The following is a 24,519-nucleotide window of genomic DNA, read 5'->3' as shown; positions in this document are numbered from 1 at the left end:
AATACTTGTAATTCATAAGCAAAAGGACATGATATCTAGGATTTACTTTCAATACTCCAGTCATTTTTTTTTAAGATTTTATTTGTAGGGACGCCTGGGTGTCTCAGTCAGTTAAGCATCTGCCTTCGGTTCAGGTCATGATCCCAGGGTCCTGGGTTGGAGTCCTGCATCGGGCTCCTTGCTCGGCGGGGAGGCTGCTTCTCCCTCTGTCTCTGCCTGCTTTTCTCCCTATGTCTGCCTGCTTCCCCCCCTGCTCGTGCTCTCTCTCTCTCTCTGATAAATAAAATCTTTAAAAAAAAAACAGATTTTATTTTTAAGCAATCTCCACACCCAATGTGGGGCTCGAACCCACAACCTGGAAAATAAGAGTCACATGCTCCACCAACTGAGCCAGCCAGGTACCCCTTATACCCCAGTCATTTAAAAGGGGGAGGGGATGAGACATAAGACACTGCAACTGCATTTGTATTTTCTAAATATCTTGTTAATTATTTGCTTGAAAATGTAATCAGGGAGCATTCTTACGCACTTATTAAAAAAACATTTTTCTGGGGCCCTTGGCCAGCTCAGTCGGTAGAGCATACAACTCTTGATCTCAGAGTTGTGAGTTCGAGCCCCACATTGGGTACAGAGATTACTTAAAAATAAAATCTTTAAAAGTAAATAAATAAATATTTAAAACAAATTTTTTTTCTGGAACTAATACAATGCTGTATATTAATTTTTTTTAAAGATTTTATTTATTTTTGACAGAGAGAGAGAGTACAAGCAAGGGAAACAGCAGGCAGAGGGAGAGGGAGGGGTAGGCTCCCCGCAGGGCAGGGAGCCCAATGTGGAGCTCTATCCCAGGACCCTGGGATCATGACGCGGGCCGAAGGCAGAAGCTTAACCGTCTGAGCCACCCAGGCACCCCCAATGCTGTATATTAATTATACTTCAATAAAAAATAAAAATAAAAAACAATATTTCTTTCACACCCACTATGTGCCAGGCACTGTTGCAGGCACTGGAAATATTAAGAATAGTAAGATAGAGCCTGTTCTCTCAGAGAGTAATTATCAGACATAATTGTAAGAGTAAAGTAACTTATCACTATAGCCCCAGTTAGAAAAATATATTTTTGGGGGGCACCTGGGTGGCTCAGTCAGTGAAGTGTCTGCCTTCAGCTCAGGTCATGGTACCGGGGTCCTGGGATCGAGTCCCGCATCAGGGTCCTTGCTCCGCGGGGAGCCTTCTTCTCCCTCTCCCTGCTGCTTCCCCTGCTTGTGCTCTCTCTCTCTGTCAATAAATAAATAAAATCTTAAAAAAAAAAAGGAAAATATATTTTTAGAGAGAAATTGCCAAGAGCCGTACACAAATAATGAATTCATTCGCCTTTAACTTTCTCTTGTAGCTTTTTATCCACTCTCAATCATACTAAGATATTCTTTAGCAAGTGCTTAGTCTATTGAAGTTCATTATCTCCCCTTCCTGGCACCTGATATGAAATTACACATTAAATATCATTATGTCCTTTTTTTTAATGATTTTATTTATTTTTTGACAGAGAGACACAGTGAGAGAGGGAACACAAGCGGGGGAGTGGGAGAGGGAGAAGCAGGCTTCCCGCTGAGCAGGGAGCCCGATGTGGGGCTCGACCCCAGGACCCTGGGATCATGACCTGAGCCGAAGGCAGACGCTTAACGACTGAGCCACCCAGGCGCCCCAATAATGTCCTATTTTTCATTTTAGTGACAGCAGCATGATGCCATGATGAGAATTAATTTGAAATCAAAAAGGAAAATTACCTCTTGATTTGCCTGGGATACTGATTCTAGATTATGTTTTAATTTTTATTTTCTATTGGCAATTCTTCTCAGGACTTCACATAGGTATTACATAAATATACCTAAAGTCTAATAAAGCACCTGAAAGACATGCTTATTAAAAGAAAATAAAGCCCACTCTATAAGTGCATCATTTGTAAGCTCTACTCATAAATAAAAAATTGCCATAATGCTTTTAAGTCAAAGTATATATTTCAGATGGTGATATATAATTAATTGCTGTTTTTCATTTCTAGTGATCAATGTCTGCATCCTTTTCCACTAAATTATATTTGGAATCAAAGTATAAAATATATAGCATTATAACAATCAATTGCAATCGATTGATACAATGGTTATAACTAAGAATTGCATCTAAAAGAATCTTTGTACTACTCTGCACTACTCAGTGTGTAATGTAAGAAATACTTTATGTACTTGCCAATGAGAAAGCATCTTTAAAGTCAGTCACATTCTACACAGGCTCAATGGAAAGTCGGGCAGCCATCTAGGGAATTTGCCCGAAGTAGCCAGTCTGGAAAATTCTTCGGGGGGTCACAATGGGCTTTTGCTTCTGATCGGTTTGTCTGCACTTATTTCATCCCCAGGTCAGAAACATTTTTTCTAGACTGTGGTTATCCCTGAGAGATGAACTGGTTTCCTAATCCTAACTCAGGAACTGGAAGGGAGAATATGGTCATCATTACAAGTAATGCTTTAGAGATTTGCTTTTTAGTCATAGGTTATCCAGCTAACTGGCCTTTAATAGTCATGTTCAAAGTTTTCCACTTTTAATTTGTTTTTATAATATATGTATATATATTTAAGATGTCTGGCTTTTAGTTTACTGAAATATTTAACCCCTTTCATCAGTTCCAGTGAATACAGATCTTCCTGTACTTACGATGGGGTTATGACCTGATAAACCAATTCCAAGTTGAAAATATCATAATTCGAAAATGCAGTTAATACAACTAACCTACGAAACATCATAGCTTAGCCTAGCCTACCTTAAACGAGCTCAGAATACCTGCATTAGCCTATAGTTGGGCAAAATTATGTAACACAAATCCCATTTTATAATAAAGTGTTGAATATCTCATGTAATTTACTCAAAGTGAAAAAGTGAAGTACTCAAAGTGAAAAACACAGTGGCTGTATTATTACAGAATTGTTATAAGTGAATCTGTTATTCCTTGAGATCCCTTGGTTGATAGGGAGGTGGGGGGGTGGGGTGGGCTGCAGACTGCTGCAGAGAGAGAATCTGTAACATAACCCTAGCCCTGGAAAAGATCAAAACTCAAAATTTTGAAGAACGGTTTCTACTGAATGCCTATTGCTTTCTCACCACCTTTAAGTCGAAAAATGGTTAAGTTAAATCATGTAAGTCAGGGACTTCTGTAGTCTGTATTGGATCCGTCCAGATCACAGGCTGTGTCAGACAGTGGTTGACCGGGACTATTTGGTTGAGAGTGTAAAGAGAAACTTTGAGGAGAAAGACCTACGAAGTCATGAAATAGAAAATAATAGGAGAAAAGGCAATGATATTTTGGGAAGATATACCAAAATACCAAGGTTAGGTATGCACATAACAGTATTTTGGGCCACAGATCTTTTGGTACTTTGTGAGATAATTAATGTTTGTATTCAATTTGAGGTGGAGTAATTACTGTTTACTAAAGTACAATATGGAACACAGCTGCTAGTAGGTTCCCCAAACTTCTGACACTCAATGGATTCTGAGATACATACAATTATTACTTGGAAGGGCACACTTAGCAATGCACTATTGCGTGGTACCTCCAGAGCGCTTGTTAGTTAAGCGGAAGACGACCCGCGTTGAGGATACGATTTGATACCTTCTTACAGTTTCGCTCCCGCCTCCCTCCAGGCGCACCCCAGGGACCGCCAGCTAAGGCTCTTCCAGGATCAGGCGCTGCGCGCTGTGGGATCAGAGTGACAGGCCCGGACACTCGAAGCCTTCACTAGAGCAGCCGGCGGCGACGACCGGGCGCGTCCACACCTCGCGCGGGGACGCGCCCTTCGAACGGTGGGAGGCGACGCGCGTCCCCCGGAGCCGGCGGGGAAAGCTCTGCCACCGCCGTGCACGCCAGCCCGGCCCAAGAATGAATGGAAAGTTCAATCTCGCGCGCTCGGCGCGGGCAGCCAATGACGCGGCCGGGAGCGGCGGCGGGCAGGTGTGCGCGTGCCGCCGCCTGACGCAGGGCTCGAGCCGAGGAGCCTGCCGCCGCCGCCGCGCCCCGCGGCCCCCCTTCGCCCCCAGCCCGGCCCCCTCCTCCCCGCGCCCAGCCACCCGCCGGGCTGCGGCGGCGGAGCGGCGGCGACAGCAGATTCCGCGCCCGGCAGCCGAGCGCCGCCCTCGCTCCCCGGCCCCTCCGCACCGCGTCCCCCCTCTGGCTCACAATGTGCTGACCCTCCCGGCCCCGCCGCGCGCATCCCGGGTCTCCGGCCGCCGCGCTCCCTCAGGAAGTGACAGGCCCCTTCCTCCGCCCCGTCCCCCCGGACTGAACGCCACACACGTACTCACACCCTCTCCCCCGCTCACACCCGGGCTAGCGACGCGACCATGAGGCCCCGGAGGTAAGCAGTGCGCCCCGCAGCCGGGCGAGTGCGAGTGGGGCGGGGTGTGCGCGCGGGTGCGGACGCCGCTCGCGGCCCCGGGTCTGGCACGTGAGCAACGTCGAGGGGAGCTCGGTGCCGAGGAGCAGGAAGAAAGGAGGAGGCGCGAGCTCCAGGCAGGGGAAAGGACAGGGCAAGGTGGGAAAGTGACAGGTCTCGCAGCAAGTTGTCGTGCGGGAGCCGGAGCCGCGTCCTTCCTTCGCCGGCCCTGATTTATTGCCCCCGTGTTACCACTGAGATGCGGGCGGTCGATGTACTTCCGGGTTCACACCTTTCTCTCCCCGCTCCGTGCCGCTGGGTCGGCGCTCGGTGCCGCCGCTGCGGCGCCAGCGCGGTCGCCCAGTGTCTCCGCCGCGGTCGCCGCCCGGCGGTCGGAGCCGGCTGGCAGCGGGAGGGCCGGGCAGGGAGGGGGCTAGGGCGGCTCGGGTCTCAATGGTACGGCGCCGGCTGGGGTCCAGGCGGCCGGTTCCCGCAGCCAGTGCTGGCGCCTCGGACACGCGGGGCCGCACCAGCAGAGGGCGTCCGCACCTGCCCTTCGCGCACTCCGCCAGCGGTGCTGCTTTGTAGCAGGCAGGCGTCGGGGATCCTTTCTGCTTCGGTAGCGGTGTTGTAAATTAATGAATTAAAACTAAGGATTTGAGGGGAACGGAGAAAAACCTACTTGGAGTTAGGTTGCTTTTGAAAAGAAAAAAGCCCGATGCATTTGCAGGAGCATTAACTGACTACTGACTGGAACATCGGAAGCGGGTGCATTACGAGGATTTGTACTCCAAAACTTTTTTTTTTTAATTGCACGTTGGTAAATATTGAGTGTTTTCGAGTAACATCTTACAGTATGTATTTAGTGTCCTCATTGCGGAAATTTCTTAAATGTAAGTAATAGTCCGCCATTTTGAATTGTTTCATGTAACACAGACTGAAATCTTAGGTTCCTGTGTTTCTTTGAGTTCCTTTCTGTTCTTTCTGTGGATTTGTTTTCATCCATAGGTTTTTAAGGTTACCAGGTATGATTACTGTTCATAGAACTAAATTCTCCAGTGAAGATTTTTATATCTACAATTGTTAATGCAAGGGAAAAATAAATTATAATTGTGTTTTATTGTTTTTATTTCCTAGTCACAAATATTGTGGAAGTTAAAAGTATACATGACAACTAATGTGAGAATGAATTTAAAGCATTTTATAATACCGTTGGATTTTTGTGATTTTTACTCTGATAAAAAAAAATTCTCATGTTTCCTTTTTTGTCCAGATTATTACCATAGTTGGCTAGGTAATAATGTAAAAATGCTTTCTGAAGTGCATTTGTTGGTATAGCAAATTTTTAAGTCCAACAATAAGTTATGAAACATCACAATTTAATTTTATAAAAGATTTCAGGGAAACTTTAAAATTTAAAATTAAATTCTTGGAAATTTATGCCAGTTTGTGTGATTTTCTAAATATAAATTTGCAATAAAATTTATGCCATTTTTTTTCACTATGGATGTGCACACATCTGAGAGAGGAGTCATACTACAAGTTAACAACAGAACATGTAATAATCAGTATTCCATTTAGATTAATAATTAAACACTTATTCATTTGGGGGAGAATTCTTGCTTCCCAAATTCTTTATCTCTGAATGTATGAAATAAGACAATACAGCATGCCTAAATTTACTAAACAGCTTCAGGAATTAAACTCACACAGGCCTCTTTCTAGTACTTGGTAGGGAGGGGAAGAGACTACAAATGAACAAAGTGCTTTATTTGAGTTATCTATTTTACAAATAGGATCCACTAATCATTGCTTGATAATAAAATGTCAAGATTTAAGTATCTGGATCAATTTGTAATGCATATTGGTTATAAGACCTGTTTATAGGTGCTTCTCTGCTAACAGATCTGGAACCAAATGATTCAAGGATCAGTTCTCATTAATCCTTGTCCAGTTGTAGTATCTTATTATCTGTCTGTGCCAAACTTCTCTCAGAAACAATGAAAAATTTGTTGTGAAATTAATGAGTATTTAAATTAAAAATCTGTGTTATGGGGAAATACACTATACTTTGTAAGTGAAGCAAATTGAATGTTAATGTGGTAGTGCTCAAAGTCAGTCTTCAGAATGATTTAAAGTGTGTTGCACATGTGAATTCCAAAAAACACCAGGATTTTAGTAAATATAGTGGTTTTAAAGTTTGTTTTAATCCTATTCACTCTGAAGAAAAAGATTAAGCAGATCTTACCTCTCTGATAGTTTGATACTATTTGCTATCTGATCATGTATAACTTTTTTTGGTATTTGTAACACTCTACCATAATTTACAAACTATGATTAAAGGAAAAATAAGTTATTTAATAAAACATATATGCAAAACAGTGCTTGGGTTTAGAACTGATGTCTCTTTAAAACAAAATGCTATTAAGCAGTACCAATTTTGGGGACTATATTAGAAGGCTCCAGTCAGAAAATGACCTTTAAACGTTTATCTTAATCCATGGTTGAGTTGATTTTAAAGAAAAGAAAGTGGAGATTCATAGATGAAACAAGTTAGAAGTAATTAAAACTGTTGATTATGAAAGGGCCATTGCAAAATTTTGGTCAGCTAAAGAGTTTTCTTATTTGGTAATTTTTTATGGAATCTTAATACCTTTTAAAATTCTGTAAGTCCACAGATGCCCAAAGTTTTAATATTTAAATGCTTAGAACCTGTACCTAATCTTCTTGCCTTTTAAAGGAACTGTATTATCTTTTCAAACAAGTACTGTTTTTTTATTTGTTTTTTTTTGTAAGTACTGTTTTTGATGAACCACAAGAAAAAAAGAATTTCTAGCTTGCTACTCAGAACAATGAAAATTCCTTACATTAAAAAATTAAGATTGATTCATATGAACATATCTAGGCATATGTGAAATATAGACTCACATTGGTTTGCCCACTGTGTAGATGTATACTGTGTTGTAGTTCTCGGACACAATGACTCTATAAAGTCGCTGACCATAGTGCTGAACCAAGACAGCCATATTGGTCACTGCTAAATCTGACTGAAAACTGTACACAGAAATTGTATAGAGGTTCAATTGCATCATCACTGTAGGAAATATATACATTATATTTCATACATACTTCTTTATTCTTTTTACCCAGCTGTATTGAAATGAACCAGAAATTGTGATAGAGAAATTTTATTTCTTAAGTATAATAATTTACTGTATAAAATTGATTTTGAATAATGTCAGTAAAATCAATGGGATCAATGCTGGAGGTTTTTCCTTTCTTTGAAAGCTGCCACTTAGACGAAGACAAGATTTTTAAAACCAATTTAAGCAACCAATGAGTTCTCTCAAAAACTACACTTTCAGTTGATACCACTATAAGTTTGAGTAGGAACTTGATATTTGCATTTTTATTCAGGTTTATATTCTGGCACTATCAAAATCAACATGACAATATGTGATTATTGAAATTAATAAAGTTGGAAATCACTCAACTAAATTCTACTTAGAAACAATAATATAAGCAATTTCTAGAGAAAGAGAAAAATATAAATTTTGAAATTATAATGATCTTGATTTAGCACTTTGAGGAAATTTTCTATTGTCTGAAGCAGGATAAACACCAGGCTGTCATTGCTTACAATATTACTGAGTTCTACATTCTGTGAAATGAGCACTGGTGTGAAACCTTTGTAGAAATTACCTGAAAAGGAATGTTGTAATACATTTAATATTTCAGTAAAAAGTACTATTTTAGGCATAGAACTTTGACATTATTTTCCTAAAAATAGAATGGGTTGATATGCAGGATCATCAAATTAAGGGTCAAAGGTGACAAACCAGGACAAAGGGCATGCAGCTCATTTTCAAGCAATCAGTTTCTAGTTTTTTCATGGCTGAACAAAAGCTTAATTATATAGAAAAAAGGACTTAGTGTTGAATGACCAGTTCTAGTGGTGGAAAAACATGTTTTAAATTTGCTACATACTTCAAATCACTATTTTTTATTTGGGGATGCAAGAACCAAAATGCTTTTATATTTTTCAAACATTCTTTGTAACATATTTTTCAGACTCTACAAAAGCATTTCAACTAAAATATTCTATGCTGTAAAGGCCAAAAACAGATTTTACTTTTTTTGTAGTTTTAAATTTTTTGAAAAAAATCTGTAAATTAAGTTTTGTCTTTTTGCATTAGTCTCTTAGTATATAATCTTCTCTGCTAGTTAAAATCCTATTATTTTTATTTAGTATTACATTTATTACACCATTAGATCATTGGCAGTGATGTAAGAGTGAGCAGCCTCTAAAACATTTCTTGATCTTTATTAAATGTTTATTGAAAGTATTTCAAATGCAGTGAAAGTTCTCATTTAGTTGTTAATCTCTTGTGGTACATATTTTTAACCATTAATGTTGTTTATTAAAACTTAAAATGTATTATCAAATAAAATTGTTTTGTTAATACTGTAACTAACTAGAAGTGTTCAGGTTTATTTAGAGTCATTTTTGCTTACTATATTAAGAAGCTACTCTAAAGTTTTCATCTTACAGTTATGGTGGGCCTTCAAAGTATATGTGATTAGCTTCATTAAGACAGGAATTTTGCCATTATTTTGACTCTTTAAAACCACTATTGTTTTTATTTTCTTTTACTCAGTGTAACCTCAACAGTGACTCAACTATGAGCTTTATTACATAAAACTATTCTTTCTTATGGTGAAAAATACAGTTTTCATTAGCAGAACCAGCTGCTGTGCCTTAATTGTGTTACAACATTCACATTCAAGTTAAAGAATTGTTTACCAATTAACATTTAACATTTGTGCCATAGTGCCTTTAAACAGTCTTGACGGTTTGCCAGTTGAATTAAATTATTATTTATTGAAGTTTTTTATTTTCCAGAATAAATTTTTTTTACTATAGTGTTTGAAGAGAATGCTAGAGCTGCTCATATTTTATGTGAAACCAATAAAATTGCAGTTTGTAAAATGGTTGAGAAAGTTAAATTCATCTCTGTATTTCAGCTGTATTATAAATATTAGCCTCTAAGGTTAAGTGTTTACATAATGTATTATAAATAATAAAAAGTAATGTATTATAATTTACTTCGTAAATATAAAAATGCAATTTTAAAATGTTTTCTTAAAGTTATATAAATTCATTCTCTCAAGATAATGTTCTAAATATTTTAGTAAATGTGAATTTTCCTGTGTTAACATTCTAATACCAATGGTTTTTCAACTGTATAAAGAAGTCACATGTAAATATTTGTTTTACTTTAGTTTGAAGTAGGTTGTTTTCTTTAATTTTTCTATATCTGTGTGTAGGTGAGAATATAGCATTTTCAATTTTATCTAAAATTGCGGTAGGATGTTCAGTTAAATTACAAAATGATTTATCCTGATTTTACTTAGGCAGCATTTGAATTTATCTATTGACCTAGTTTGCAAAAAATAATTACAGTGAAGGGTTTTAACACATATTACCATTCCTTTAGAGGACAGAGTAAGAAAACATTTTCATAAAGCACATACATTGACTTTAATATTGAATTTCTACATCTAATATTTTATTTCAAATGTGTATATGTTATATTTAAATTACAACAAATACAATAATTATTGTGCTTTAGGCTTTACTCTGGTGTTTGTGTAGAATGTTTGCTATATGATCTTAAGTAGTCATTTTTTAAAACGTTTTCTCCTAAATATTCTAAGAAGAAAAAGTCACATTGTTGCCTATTTTGCTTTCCAAAGAATGTATTTAGTTCAATGATAATTGAGATATATTGTAAATAGACTAATTTTTGTTATAAGCCATAAAGTGAATATTTTATTTAGTAAACTGTAATATGCTTTACACTTAGATTATTTTGGAAAATATTGATAATAGAAACAAAATTTATTATTTTAGATACCCTTTTAAATGTTGAGAAATTATAGTGATGAGAATAAGTAATGAAATAATTTTCCTTTTGTTATAATGAGTATTTTTTATTGCTAAATTGTTTTTTGCCAACTTAAAGTAACTGGTTTTTTTTTAGAAGTGAAAACTAACATGATGTAAATTGAATTGAAATAAAGTTCTGAGTAATATGTAGTAGCATTTTATTTTTATTTATTACTAAATTCTTTGGGCTTAAGAACTTGGCAGTTTTTAAATAAGTTACAGTGTATAGTACAGTAGTAACCATTTTCTTTTACATTGAATAGTTACAATAGTGGATTAATAACAATATGTAAAATACTTGAGAAGAATATTGTTACATATTTTAATAGGAAATGTGAAATCTAAGAATGTGAATAGTGTTACTAAGTTAAGCAATTTTATAATAGTGAGTGTATATTTAAAGTAAAATTATTGAAATCACTTCACATGTGTATATTTCACATTTGCAGTAGTCAAGTGATTAATTGCCGATCACATTCTCTTTTATTTAAAGGTGGTTTTAAGAAAATTTTGTATACAAGTCCATTTAATTCATAAAAGCCATCCTAGGAATAGTCAGCTGGGGTTCAGAAATTCATTAAGTCATTGATTCATTACAAAATATGTATCGAACACTAAAGAATGCTAGGATTATAATGATGAGCTAAATATACACAATTCCCTCCACCCCTCACCACCACAGAGCATAGCGTCAAGTTGGGACAGGGAACATTTTCATGGACTATTACAGCCAATTACAGTACAGTATTACATGGTAGAGGCATTGTACTCAGTATGGAACAATAAGAAAAAGAGATCTAAGTGGAGATTTAAATGATTAAAAGATTATTCTAGTGAAGGAGCAGAGAAAGGTATTTTAGGATATCACAGTTTTAATTAGATTTTTGTTTTCTGAAATTTACCAAAAACTATAGTATCAAATGAAAATACCCATGTATGAAATTACAAAAAGCTGATTTTGGAGTATTCATGCATTTAAAGGCTTATTTTTTATTCTTTATCATTACTTCATGTCAAAAAATAATCACCTATAGTTAAGATAGGAACATTTAATATTTATCTCATTCCTAAAATAGTTTTTCAGTAAACACTGGGTGGGCGGATTTTAATATCTATCTTTAAATTTAATTCTATTTTTTTTTACCTACTCTTGTTTTTGGAAAGTTTTAAACCATTACTTAACATCAATGAAATATATTAATGTCAAAATAATTCCATCTTACTTTTTCTTTTGAAAGGGATGATAATATTAAAACTGTCAATAACCAAAAAAACACCATATGTCAAGTTTGGATAGTGAAAAATCCGAACATCTTTATCACTCAAATCTATGGTAGTATTTAGCTAACTTTCTTACACCATTTGATTTTCTCTTTATTAAACCTACCATTTATAATTAAATGAATTATTTGAAAAAAATTTTAGACAAATCCCTATTGACTGTTTTTACACAGTTTTCAAATAATGTTGGTTTGAACTTAGTAACTATAAGCACATAGAGAAGATTTAGCACAGGCTCTGGGCTATTGGAATAGGAGAACATGAGCTAGGGTTTTTGCTGAAATTTATGTACAATATTTAAATACACTCCCACTTAAATGAAATGTACAAGATAAAACAATATAGGTTCAATATAAAGGAAAACTATTTCGATAAGTTTTAACAATGAATTTTGTTAACTTTAGGGTCTGTCATTGTCTTCTGTCTTTTGGTTGTAAACACAGGATAACTGAAGGATTTAATGTGCAGAGATTCACGTGCCTTTTGTTCACATTCTTCCTCTATTCTTTTCAAATCTTAACTCATTGGGATTGTCATCCTTTGTAAGAAGAATCTTGGGTCAACATTCAGTAGAACTCTGCACTTGGAAAAGCTTCCATTTCGTTTTGAGAAGAAAATTAGATTGCAACTTAAAGAATTTACACATAATGGTTTATTTTTCATGAGTTGATATAGTAGGTATAGTGTGTAAAACTTAGTTAAGGGAAGAAAGACAACCCTGGGTGGTAGTAGGTGAGTGGATGCATGTTCAAACCAAGCTATTTTCCAAACCTCAATAACTCTAAACCCAGGAAAAAAATAATTCAGTGGTCAGCAGGAGTTTCTCTTCCAATTGCTATACTTCATTACTGGGTAACCTCTTTATTTCAAGTTTTATTGTGTCATGACATCTGCCAGTGGATATATTAGAAACATCAGTACTTACTCATATTTTTGAAACAAGAACTGTTTTTGCTTTTTAAAATGTAGGTTCATATATCTTAGATACTTTAAATATACTTAATGATTAAGTGTACTACTATTAATTTTTTTCTCGCAAAGTATGTGAATGTAATGGACCCAAACTGAATAGTACAGTACCACAATTATATTCTCATGATTTATCTTCTAAAATATATCTGAAGAGAATAGCCAAATAAGTTCATCAATAAAATGTTGTAAGTTAGGTTGATTTTTTTAAAAAATTGGATTTTTGAATTACAGTGTAAAACATTAAAAAAATTTAAAACTATTCCTCATGAAATTGGGTCATGAACAATTAAGAGTAATCTTAATGGTCTTGCTTAAGATGTTTTTTTAAACCAATGTCCTTTAATAGGAATGAGAGGCAAGTTTATGCCAATTGGTTATGTGATTTTGCTGGGTGAGTCTTAAATTGTTAAAAAAAAGTTTACAGGTCACGTCACAGAGTCAAACACCTAGGCATTTTATTGCTTTCTAATAAGCCATTAAACTGAAGAAGAGGCAGTTAAATAGGCAATTAATGTAGTACTGACTTGAGCTCTCTGATTTTAGGTTCTTCAGAAGACGATGAGGTCATTCAACCAGGTTTCATCAGCCCCAGGTTAGTCTTTACTTTTTTTTTCCAATTAAATATTTCACTTGACTAAGGTTTTAAAAAGGTTATTCGAGGCATATAAGAAAACTTGACAGCCCTCAGGAATTCTCCACTTTGGCAAGATGGGTACCATATCCTACTGTACTCCAGATGATTTCATCTATAAACTGATACTCCCACCAGAATTGCATGGATGAAATATTCTAATTAACTCCTTTTCCTTCTGACTTTAGCAGTATTGGATTTTGTGGTTTCCTTTTCCATTTGTCATACAAGATAGATAATAGATATTTAAATGCTTGTGGAGATTTGTGGCTTGTTCATTTTGTAACTCCCATATAAAAATGGGAACTGACAGATACCTGTTTGAATTAATTTAAAGATGACACTTGGTACTATTTCCAGATAATTTACCATAACAAATAGCACAATATATTAAACATTTTTCAGGGACTCAGGAAATTTTCTTAATCTAGGAAGCTCCATTTAGTTTCCTTTTCATGAACATGTATGAAATTTGTTCCTCATTATACTGTAAAAATAAATCATTTGAACTTTTAACAATTTAAACCTAGACTTTTAAAAATATATATCCTTTTATTTATTTAGGTGTGCTATAAAACCTAGACTTTTGATACATAAATATTTTCTTTTATTACTGAAATTAACTGAAAACTTACAACACTTTTCAGTAACAATTCTATTTGATAATAATGTAGTATTTTGGCTTCTGCTCTGCTGAATTTAGTGTCTTGGGTCTACTTTTGATTAATACTATTTTGAAAACACACTTAAAAGCTGTAATATGACAAAGTTCATGAGCATTAGTAAGTACAAATAAAAAGCTGTTATTTTATTATTAAGCTTATTAAATATAAGATTGTAGGTAGCAAGAGGAAGTAGTAGGGATCAAATCTTTAATGAGGAAGCCACTGATAGGCTCTGCCATTTGACAAACACTTGACTTTTCTCTGGAGTGAATCCTTTGACATGGAGATGATGCTTTTCATGAGTATCATGAAAAAGAAGATTCTGAAAAGTTGCTACAATATTTTCATTTACCAACGAGTTGCCCCTTACTACTGATTATATTTTTTCTCTGGTGGCAGATTGGAGGCAGTCCAGAGGCCTTTTTCTTTTCTGTTGGGCAATAATGTTAACGCCAATGTGTTAAGTGACTGCAATAAAGTTTCATGTCTGTGTTTCCTTGTGATTAAAAAAGGGTTGGCCAGGGAGAGGTTCCACTCTGACCACAAGAAAGTTTATTTCCAGAGATTACATTTAAGCTGAAAGACTTGAACATTGACTGGTTCAGTCTCCTCACTTTGCAGATGAGGAAACTGAGACCCAGAGAAGCTCAATGATTAGCCTAAGGTCATAAGGTCATTAAATGGGACCAGAACTCTGGCCTCTAGTTTCTTTCTTTCTTTTTTTTTTTTTTAAGTTTTATTTATTTTAAGTAATCTGTACACCCAACATGGGGCTCGAACTCACAACCCCTGAGATCAAGGGTCCCATGCTCTACCAAACTGAGCCAGCCAGGCACCCCTGGTCTCCAGTGATATAGTTAGATCTTTTTTCTCCACAGATTTGCTTCTTATACAGGCATCTTTAAAGCCTGAAGATTTCTTCTCACTTGCCTAATCTTTCACTCCTGCTTTCTTTCCTTTCCATTTTCCCTCTACCTCTCCTTTTCCCCCAAATAAACTCAGAGTGAAGATATTAAAAGAAATAACTTGGAAGCAGTCCACACTCTTATTTCAGCTTATTATTTCTTTTGATGAGATTAAGTTTTAAAGAATAAACTTTCATTCATTACTTTGCGAGACAGGTAAAGACTTGTATGTTTACATTATTTAGTGTAATTTCTACAGACTGAAAATATTCACTGCAAAAATATCTTTAAATTATGAAGAATACATGTTCAAGTAGTACAGGTGAAAAATATGACTCATCTTTCAAATAAATCATGAAGCTTCTTTTTGTGCTATTTTAGGCTATTTTAGGCAAAGTAATGTAATGTTTATTACTAAATGATTTTTCAAATCTATTGCTGTTCCAATTAAAATCATTTAAGGAAGTATTGAGCACAATTCAGAAACTATTTGGGAGGACCAATAATAAAATTATATTCCTCCTTTTCACTGGGGGAGAAGTATGTTAATAGAATAGGATTTTTTCTATTCCAGTTTTTTTTGAAAGAAAGTTTCTACAAAATGGTGGTCTTAAAATAATGCCCCTTTTCTGAATTAATTGTGTTGTGTTACTTTTTTGCTGAAACATAACTGACCAAAAGGAAAGAAAGTTATTTTTGAAATACGAAGGCAATTTGTCTGGAAAACTTAAACTTTATGCTAATCGGTTCCTGTTTTTCCATAATTTAATTATACCTGGGGAAATGTGTAAAGATATTTAAGGAAGAATTTTAAGAGATTTTTACAGCTGTGTAAAAATTCTCAAATTGAACAATTGTGTTTAAGCCAGAGCATTTTGCTTCCAGATAAGGAAATTAAATGAGAACGGAATTTTGCTTTTTGGAAACAAAAACAAAATACCCCCCCAATTCTGAAGTGCCTCTACTATAAGACCAGCGCACCCAGGCGAGTACTCTTTCACTTGACTCCGTATTGTAAGAATTTCAAGAAAAGTTATTTGCCAGTAGTTTGCTGAAACACAGTGAGTGGGAGGGATCGGAACAGTTTGCCCGACGTGTGGGTCTGCAGCTTTTGGGCGGGAAACCTCACCCGGGGCTCCAGAGCTGGTTCCCTAAAATCATCCCCAGCCGCCCCTCCACCCCCTTCCCCGCATAAGTCTTTTCCTGATCCTCCAAAGGCGCATTGCCACGTTTTCCTGGCTTCCCGAAAGGACGGCGCCAGGGTTCTGTCTGAAGACAGCTCCATTTTAGGTTTAGCCTGGTGGGGGAGTGGGGGTGGGGTGGGGGTGGTGGTCAGTCTCTGGGGTTCTGATTCAGCGTCCCCCTTGACTTCACTTCTCTTAGATAGCGGAGACAGATATCTCACAGATAAAGGGACCAAATTATAAGTGCTATACATCTGGAAATGCAGTAAAAGTAGTAGATTGTGCCAAGTGTTGCCTTCATAATAGTGAAGGCAAGGGTTTCTTTTGTTTGGTGTTCTTGGGGACAAAACGACAAATTTAAAAGCCCCTTATTAGTGAGAAATCACCAGTCTTCTTTGGAACGGTTTGACTTCTGGAGAGGAGGTGGTGATGTGATGAATAAAGGGAAAGGTGACTGGGGAGAGAAAGGGGAGAGGAAGTTGCTGGGGCGGGAGGTGGAGTGAAAGGGCGGATCTGCTGGCCTGGGGGTCCTAGCGACCCTGGGGCGCAAGCTGCGCGGGAAGACTGGCGGCTGCGAAGGCAGCGCTGGGGCTGCAGACCCCGGCCTTATTTGCCGGGAGGAGAGCGCGGGTGGAGTCGCTCGCCACAGTGCCACGGCCCCTCCTCCTAGTTTTAAGAAGAACCAAAGCATTGTTTCTGCTGTAATAGAAGTCACTCATTGCTTATAGTTGACAACCACTTCGGTGGCTCTGGCACCTTTTTCGGTTCCTTGCATTGTACTCTTGGAGTTTTTGAAAAAAAAGAAAGAGAGAGAGAGAAAGAAAGAAAAAGAGAGAAAGAAAGAAAACGGCCAATAAAATGTGTACTTCGTTTTTTAAATGAAGAAATCTTAGATTGTGATGACCAACAGGCATATGGATAGGTTAATTCCTTAATTTTTCTCCCCAGTGTGTTGATGATTCTTTGTAACTACTTGAACTCATTTTTGAAACATTTTGAAAGAACTATGATAAATTAAGCTACTAAAACATTTGGCTTTCACAAGACATGCGTTTTGAGTCAAGCACAGGTCTTTCTGGCACTGAAAACAAGTAGGAAATGAGAAAAAAATTAAAACCAGAAGACTTCAGGAAGGTGACAAATTGGAAAGCATTCTAGGAGATTCATAGGACTATTTTATGTGAAAGAAGCACTCTAAGAGCTTAAAGAGATTATGGTCAGTTTTATAAAAGGCTCTAAGTCTCGAAAGATTGTGGGGGAGGTAGGCAGAAAAGACGAATCTATTTAAACGACAGTGCCCTATCCCTGAAAGAGTGATATTTTCTGTCTCACTGTGTCTCCTTCCTTCACTGCTCTCCCTTCCCAATTTCCTCCCCTCCTCCTCTTTTCTCTTCCCTTCTCTCCCTCTGTCTTTCCCCCACCCCCAGGTATGTACACGGATTTGCCTTAAATTCTTTGTGAATGAATGTTAGAGGATTTCTCAGAGTTCCCAGTTGGAAAAAGCCTTCTACACAACTTGAAAGGCTGATGTCCCTCTCAGGAAATGAATGAGTCGATAACCTCTGACACCAGTGACCAGTCCAGTGAACCCTACCTTAATTCCACTAATACTGGAGGCCCCCAATCAGGCAAGGCTGTGACTCTCATAACCATACCATTCAATGTGGTTCAGTTATGGTATTTCACACTTTTCATATATAGATTGATAGGTTTGAATCTCATCAAATTTAATAATCAACAAGGGTTTCAGAATCCACCTATATATTGTTTCTGATTTTATGATGATTAAACTATTTTCTAATTAAAAATAAACTTACAGATAAAATATTGTTTACCATAAATGTATGTTGGTGACAACACTAGACTATACTGGTCTGTGAATTTTATGATAATTACTTTCATATAAATAGTAGCACTTACCCTCAATTTCCATGAATACTTTTCAGATTATTTTTCTCTGTTACCAGATGTTGATTTTTTTCAGATGTTAATTTTTTTATCAGATGTTGATTTTTAAAAGTAATTCATTTAAGATATAAAAAACATATAACTTATTTTAAATTAGTTTTTTTCTATTTCATATTATGTGAAATGTTTCACCTGAAATGCCATCTTAAAGTTACTTCATTATAGGTCAGTGTAATCAGTTGATTTCTACTATTAAAACAATGCCTAAAAATGTTTTGTTAGCAAATAATTTTTTTGAGCGCTTTTGTTGTTACTCTTGCAAAATCATTTGGATTTTTACACTTTTGCTTTCCTCCCTACCAGCTGGAATATGGTTATTCTCCCCAAAGTAAATAAAATGAGAAAGCTTTGCCTCCTTTCCTGAGAAACAACAAAAGAAACATGAAAAATCTTTCCAAATTGATCAGTCTTGATTGATGCCTTTTACCACAAACAGCTGAAAAGAACATATTTACACACACCCATTTATTTCAGTTCTGAACCAATTAGTATGAATTTATATTTAGTTATTTAATATGGGGACGTGGTGTAAATAGGTGCATTCTGTGGGTTTTCAAAAGCTTTTAGATCCAGAATCCCCATACTTTAGTTTGTGAGAAACAGTGTTAAGAGTTAGGAGTGTAGACATGTTTCAAGAGCCGGGGAGGGGGATTGCGGGTAAGGTGGGGGAGGGTCAACTCGGTAGCTTTGCCGAAGGGAAGTGGTATCTGTACAGTTTCTCCGTAAACTGCTTGTTTAAGAAAATGGGGGGTGGGGTGGGGGAAAGAGTGGTGGGGCGTTTTAATGTTTCAAAGACGGGTTATATTTTATATTTTAAAGGAAGTAAAGCATTTCTAGTTGATCCATAATATTTATTGTAGTATTCGATGAGGGCGGTAATATTGGCGTGAGCATCTAGTAATCAGCAATCCTTTGAATCAATTTGAAAGGTAAAGGGTAAGCATTTTGAAACTGGGGCCAGGCCAGAGAAGGGACGGTAGGAGCCTAATCCGTTATTAAATTTTCGTTTATTCGACTCTTCTATCTATTGGTAGTGGACTTTTTAAATGTCAGGGTCCAATCAATATGATATGAATTTACCTTTTTTCTCCCACTTGTCCTCTTTCTTTTCCCCTCCCCCCACCCCTCCCCCCGCCCGCGACCACTTTTTTTTTTTCTCCCCCACCTCTTTCTCTGGCTCTGCAGCCGCCTGTGCTGGCGGCTCCTCTTCACCTCCCCTGCCTGGCGCTCCCCTCCCCCTCCCTGCCCTACGTCGTCTTGCTCTTGGGGAACAATCGCCACTGATTGAGGTTCACTCTATGTTAGGCTGGAAAACTGGGCTGTTATTTAGGAAGTCATTAATCACATCTCCTCCCCCGGAAAGAGATGGCGGAGAAACCTGTGAAGTACAATTCCCCCTTCAAAATGTTCCGAAATGATAAACCTAAACATAATTTGAGTACATGAAGGTGCTAGCGATTTTTCCGGTAGGATCTTATTTTAAATTTGAAAAAAATTCGGGGCACGATCAGGAAATTGTGTGTTTTCGTCTTATTGTAGGTGTGTGTTACTATTATCTGAAGTTTCATGGAGATGTAATTAGGTTTAATTAGATCGTTTGTAAATTATATATTTTCCTCTAAGAACTGAATTAAATATGAAATTTTCACCCCAAGCAGATGTACTACTATGGAGCAGCTGACTTCCTAAGGGGAGAAAAAAAGCGTAACATCGGTTGCTTTATTTAAATGGCTTTTTCCCCCTAAATGAGATTATTTAGACAGGCTTGTGTGTAAGGCACGCGTGGGCACATATATGACTGCCGTTTTTCTAAATCGACGATTCACACTCCCTCCATTGTGTTTAAGTAAAAGCACGAAATCAGCATTCTGATTTATCCTAAAGAAGCGTCCCAAATTGTCTTTAAGATAACATGTTTGAGTTTTTCATGTTCATTCATAAATTATTTTGATGTCAGCATAGATGAAATGGCGATTGGTTATCTCTTCCTCTTGCCAGCCCCTTAAGGATCCGAGGTGAAATTAGTAGCAAGAAAGCATGTAATTGACAAAGTCACGTGGCTCAGGGGGCCAGAAACTGGAGAGAGAAGAGAAAAAAATCAAAAGAGGGAAAGCACGTTAGACCATGCGAGCTAAATTTGTGATCGCACAAAATCAAGATGTTAGATTGATGCAGAAGATCACTCCGTTCCAAAGGGAAAGTTTTCATCTCACGAGTTTGGAGCAGAGGGCCCGTGGGGCAACATGGCCGAAGGTTAATTTTCTTTTCTATTGTTTTACTGTGATTTTCTCTCTTCCTTTCTCTCCCCCCCTCCCCCTTTCCCACCCTTCTTTCCCGGTCCCCCCTTCCCCTTTTACCCCAATACGGGGCATTACCCCCACTCCCCATCGCGCATTGGGGCTTTCTGCAACCTATTGTTATAGATCTCCAAAAATGTTTTGTACCGCCCACACTGATTCACAACTTGAAAAGCTTTCAGTGGGCTATTGTTTGAATTGTTTGAGTGTGATTAAGCGCAGTTTCAGTTAGTGAGCCCAAGAAAACTTTTATACACCTGCCCCCTCCCCCATTCCACCCCAACTTTAATTGAAAGTTATTGGGGGGGAGGGGTATGCACATTGCAAATAACCCTGGATTCACTGCTGCCGCATGTGCATTAACTAGTTCTAACCATCTTCACGATTTCTCTTTCCTCCTCGTGCCCTCAGGAGAGAATAGTTTCGCTGAAAATTTCTCTTTGTAAATGGGATCAGTGTTAAATCAGCAATATGCAAGTAAAGTATCGCATGCTGTACTGTAATATGTGGCTGGAAAATGGAGTTAAATGAAAAAGTACACGTATGTACAGAAAAGTGGAAGTTGATGTGATCGATAGAACAGTGTGGCTCCCTCCTCCCCCCGCTTCCCCCTTTTAACCCTTTCTTTTTAAATATTTTCCGTAGAAGAAAAGAATCAACCATTTATTCGAGTTTCTTTCTATTTCCTACCCCACGCCCCAATCAGTTTTTTTCTCTTTCAACGAACAGTTTGGGAATCCAGACTAACTTACTCTTTTTGTCCTATTCTACTCAGGCGGGGCAAGCAAAGGTGGTGGAGAAGAGCCCGGGAAGCTGCCGGAGCAGGCAGAGGAGGAATCCCAGGTTTTGCACGGAACTGGCCACTGTAAGTGGTTCAATGTGCGAATGGGATTTGGATTCATCTCCATGATAAACCGAGAGGGAAGCCCCTTGGATATTCCAGTCGATGTGTTTGTACACCAAGTAAGCCAAACTTCTATCTCCCCTCTTCTTTTTTTCCATGTGCAGGAGTTGGTCAGTAGGTTTGTCAATGGACGTACACTGAAAGAGAAAATCTTCCTTACCATCCTGGGTTAATCCGGTTTTTAGGGTATGTGTATGGGCCCCTTACTGGGTATCTTTTCCTAAACGGAAAATGAAGTCTTTGAAATTTCACTGCTTGGGTGCTGGTTGACTTTATTAGCAAGTTCCCCTCTTCATTCGACAGCGAAATTGCTGTAGTGTAGCTTCCGGTGTTATGGGTTACAATATACTCTGTCGCCTCTGCTGAGTGAATGAGTGGGGAAATGAATGAAGAAAGAGTGATCATTTTAAGTTTAAAAAAATTTGCTGTTATAGGAAATCTATGGGTCTCCTTACTTGAGATATCTTGTCACAGTAGCTTCCCCTATTATTTCGTTTCTGCCTCCCTGATAGTCATTTGTGGATTCAAATAAAAATAATTTGATTTTACAGTAAAATAAAATAGAACACTGTTGGCCAACTGTGGATTTGAAGAAATGCCAAGAGAAGATGTTTGGTAATCAAACATTTTAGAAATGTGCTCCCTTGTAGGGCATAGGTCCAAGGATACTGTCTCTTTAAGAAACTGAACTCAAAAAACATGTGGCCAGCTGTGGCTCTAGTTTGTGTGTTTAAAATGTTCTAGTCTGCTATTTTGGGTAAATTTCCACCATTGCTTATATTGTGTTGTAATTTTTTAAGGTGCTTAAATACCAAACAGAATGTCATTGCTTACTATTTTCAAAATTTTAACCCAGAAACAAGTGAATTAGTACTACTCTTCCATTTTCACTCCTCTATTGCTTAATCTATAGCAAAAAAAAAAAAAAAAAAAAAAAAAAAAAATTACAGTTTGTGAGCTTGATTATTTCATTGAAAGAAGTTAATTCTCTGTAAGGAATTCTTAGGAGTAAAGGGATTTAAGACCAAAGAGGTTTATTTTGGCTTGACATTTAAGTTTAAAAAATTGAATGAATGGCTCTCAATACTACAGATTGACAGATACATGCAAGAAATACTTAGTATATTTGCAAGAAAAGTATGTATTTTATTTGATTCTGTGTTGCATGTTCCTGGTAATATTTACAACGTCCTTTACTCCCCAAGGAATATCATCTTCAAATTAAGTATATAAACAATAGAAACATATGAAACCATTCTGTTTTGATCTGTTGTCCTGTGGTGGTTGGTAGCTTCCTGACCTTGCTGTGTGGTGTGTGTTTTCCTTTCCTAAGGGCCTGGCCATCATTATTGGCTGTTTACATGTGGAAGGATCAGCATAATCTGTGAATTGAAACAGGGTTTAAATATATAAATAGAAGTCCATAGACAGGCTACTGGATTTTATGCCTCTTACTTTATATTGCAAAATGAACCTACATTTTCTGCTTTTTTCCTCCCTATACTGAATGATTGAAATCATTGACAAATCCATTTTCTCTCAGGCTCTGGCTTTCCCCACTTTGAACCTTCTTTAGGTTGTTAAATTGTTCTTTATGATCTCATAAATTTGTTTTATAGATGAATAAAAAAAATAGCCCTTTTCTTCTTTGATCACACCTTGTTATAATTTGGTTTCCTGTGTTTACCTTTTAATACATTCAAATATTAGACATTTTATTAACCAGTATTAATATTTAGAACCACAAGACATCCAAATTTAAGCTATTTAATGGTTATATGTTGGTAAACTTAAGTATATCCACGAATTATGAAATACTATATTGCTGGAAAAGTTTTATTTATAGGTAGTGAACAGTTTCTAGAGTACAAATGTTGATTATTAATATTAAGCTTGCTTTAATCTTCTGTTACATATCGTGTATTTACTAATAAAACAGTATTCAAATGATACATGAGAAAAATTCTCATAAAATGTATATATTTGTGTTCTTATATTTTTAGGAAGAAGTATGTAAAAAAAGTTGATAGAACTTAAGTATTAGCATTTTTGTGATGTAACAAACCGGGGCAGTGATATTCTTTAAATTAAAATTAGAAAGTGATACTTCAGGGAATTTTTTTGATGGCTACAGTATTCGTTTTTTGAAATATATCTCACTTTTTTCGTAGGGAAAAATTATGTAGATTTCAGTTTTATTTTTTTTCTTCTTGATTTTGATGCCTTGGTGGAGGAGTTTCTCTTATATTGGGACTCACATAAATTGCATATAAATCATATGAATAATTGTTTTGAACAAGGCAGGAATCCTACAGATTTTAGCCAAGCAATTGCAGGTAATAATAAATAGTCATAAATGATGTGTGCAGGTATCATGTCAGCATCACTTACACAATCAGGTTACAATTCAGGACCATTTAACAAAAGTTTTTAAAATACTTTAAAAATTATTATTTTACTGGCATTTTTACTGTATGAGAATTTTTGAAAGCATACTATGTTTAATATATGATTCAAATTAGATTTTTCCCTCATTATCTATATACTATTTTGTTATGAAAGAATAAGCATTGTAGGTAATTAGGAATTTTAAATGTTCAACTGGACCGATATCTACTCATTATTTTAAGTACATGGAATAGTTTTGGGTTTTGTGTTTTTTTTTGAGTCTTCAGAAGTACATGTGTCACTAGATATTTTTTAAGTACTATGAAACATTTTTAATAGTATGTATTTGGGGAAATAAAAAAATCATTTTAGTTTAACATAATGTTTAAAAATTCATGCTGTGGCTTCCAGGATTTTTTTTTTCTTTAAAAAATATTGATTACGTATACTTCAACAAAAAATAAATAAAATACATAAAAATAAACAGGAATAGCAAAAAAAAAGAAAACTCTACTGCAAAGAATTGCACATCAAGAACAATTTAGTTGCTGTGAAATGAAGAGAATATATGCATGTGTAGTTTTAAAATAGAGCTGTACATTAATAGTTAACATAATTCTATTTAAAATTTGTTGGCAAGAATACAATCACGCTTTCTTCTGGTCTCTGTAATGTCCCCAATTTCTCAAAAATAAACATGACTTAGATGCTATACCCTTCTTATCTTTAGACTTGTTGATAAATGCAGTGAGATTCTGCTATTTGAGGATGGTATGTGACCATTGGTGGTTTAAAAATGGCAGTCTTCATTTGACTTCCTAATATTAACTTGTGATTTAAATGATCATATGATTATGGATTGGTAATGAATATATGTATTCTGACACACGTTAATGTGGAAACGATAGCATTTAATAATATTTTTAAAAACTTATAAGAATATATAAATA

General features: G+C 36.5%; 1 protein-coding gene across 2 annotated transcripts in view; it reads left to right on the top strand.

The window, feature by feature from the left end:
* Nucleotides 1-13,185: 13,185 nt before the first annotated feature.
* The window catches only part of LIN28B (lin-28 RNA binding posttranscriptional regulator B), a 128,190-nt gene continuing 116,856 nt past the window's right edge, over nucleotides 13,186-24,519 (top strand). Inside the window, exons 1-2 of one of the 2 annotated variants that reach the window (XM_078054396.1) lie at nucleotides 13,186-13,219; nucleotides 21,053-21,240. In XM_078054396.1, coding sequence (XP_077910522.1) covers nucleotides 13,186-13,219; nucleotides 21,053-21,240 — 222 coding nt within the window. Of the gene's footprint in view, nucleotides 13,220-20,223; nucleotides 20,234-21,052; nucleotides 21,241-24,519 lie in introns of those variants that run through there. The other variant, XM_078054397.1, reaches the window with a different exon arrangement.

This window comes from Halichoerus grypus, chromosome 9, assembly GCF_964656455.1.
Source record: "Halichoerus grypus chromosome 9, mHalGry1.hap1.1, whole genome shotgun sequence".
Classification (NCBI taxonomy): domain Eukaryota; kingdom Metazoa; phylum Chordata; class Mammalia; order Carnivora; family Phocidae; genus Halichoerus; species Halichoerus grypus.
The sequence above is the reverse complement of the archived record's forward strand: the minus strand, read 5'-3'. Positions and strand labels throughout refer to the sequence as shown.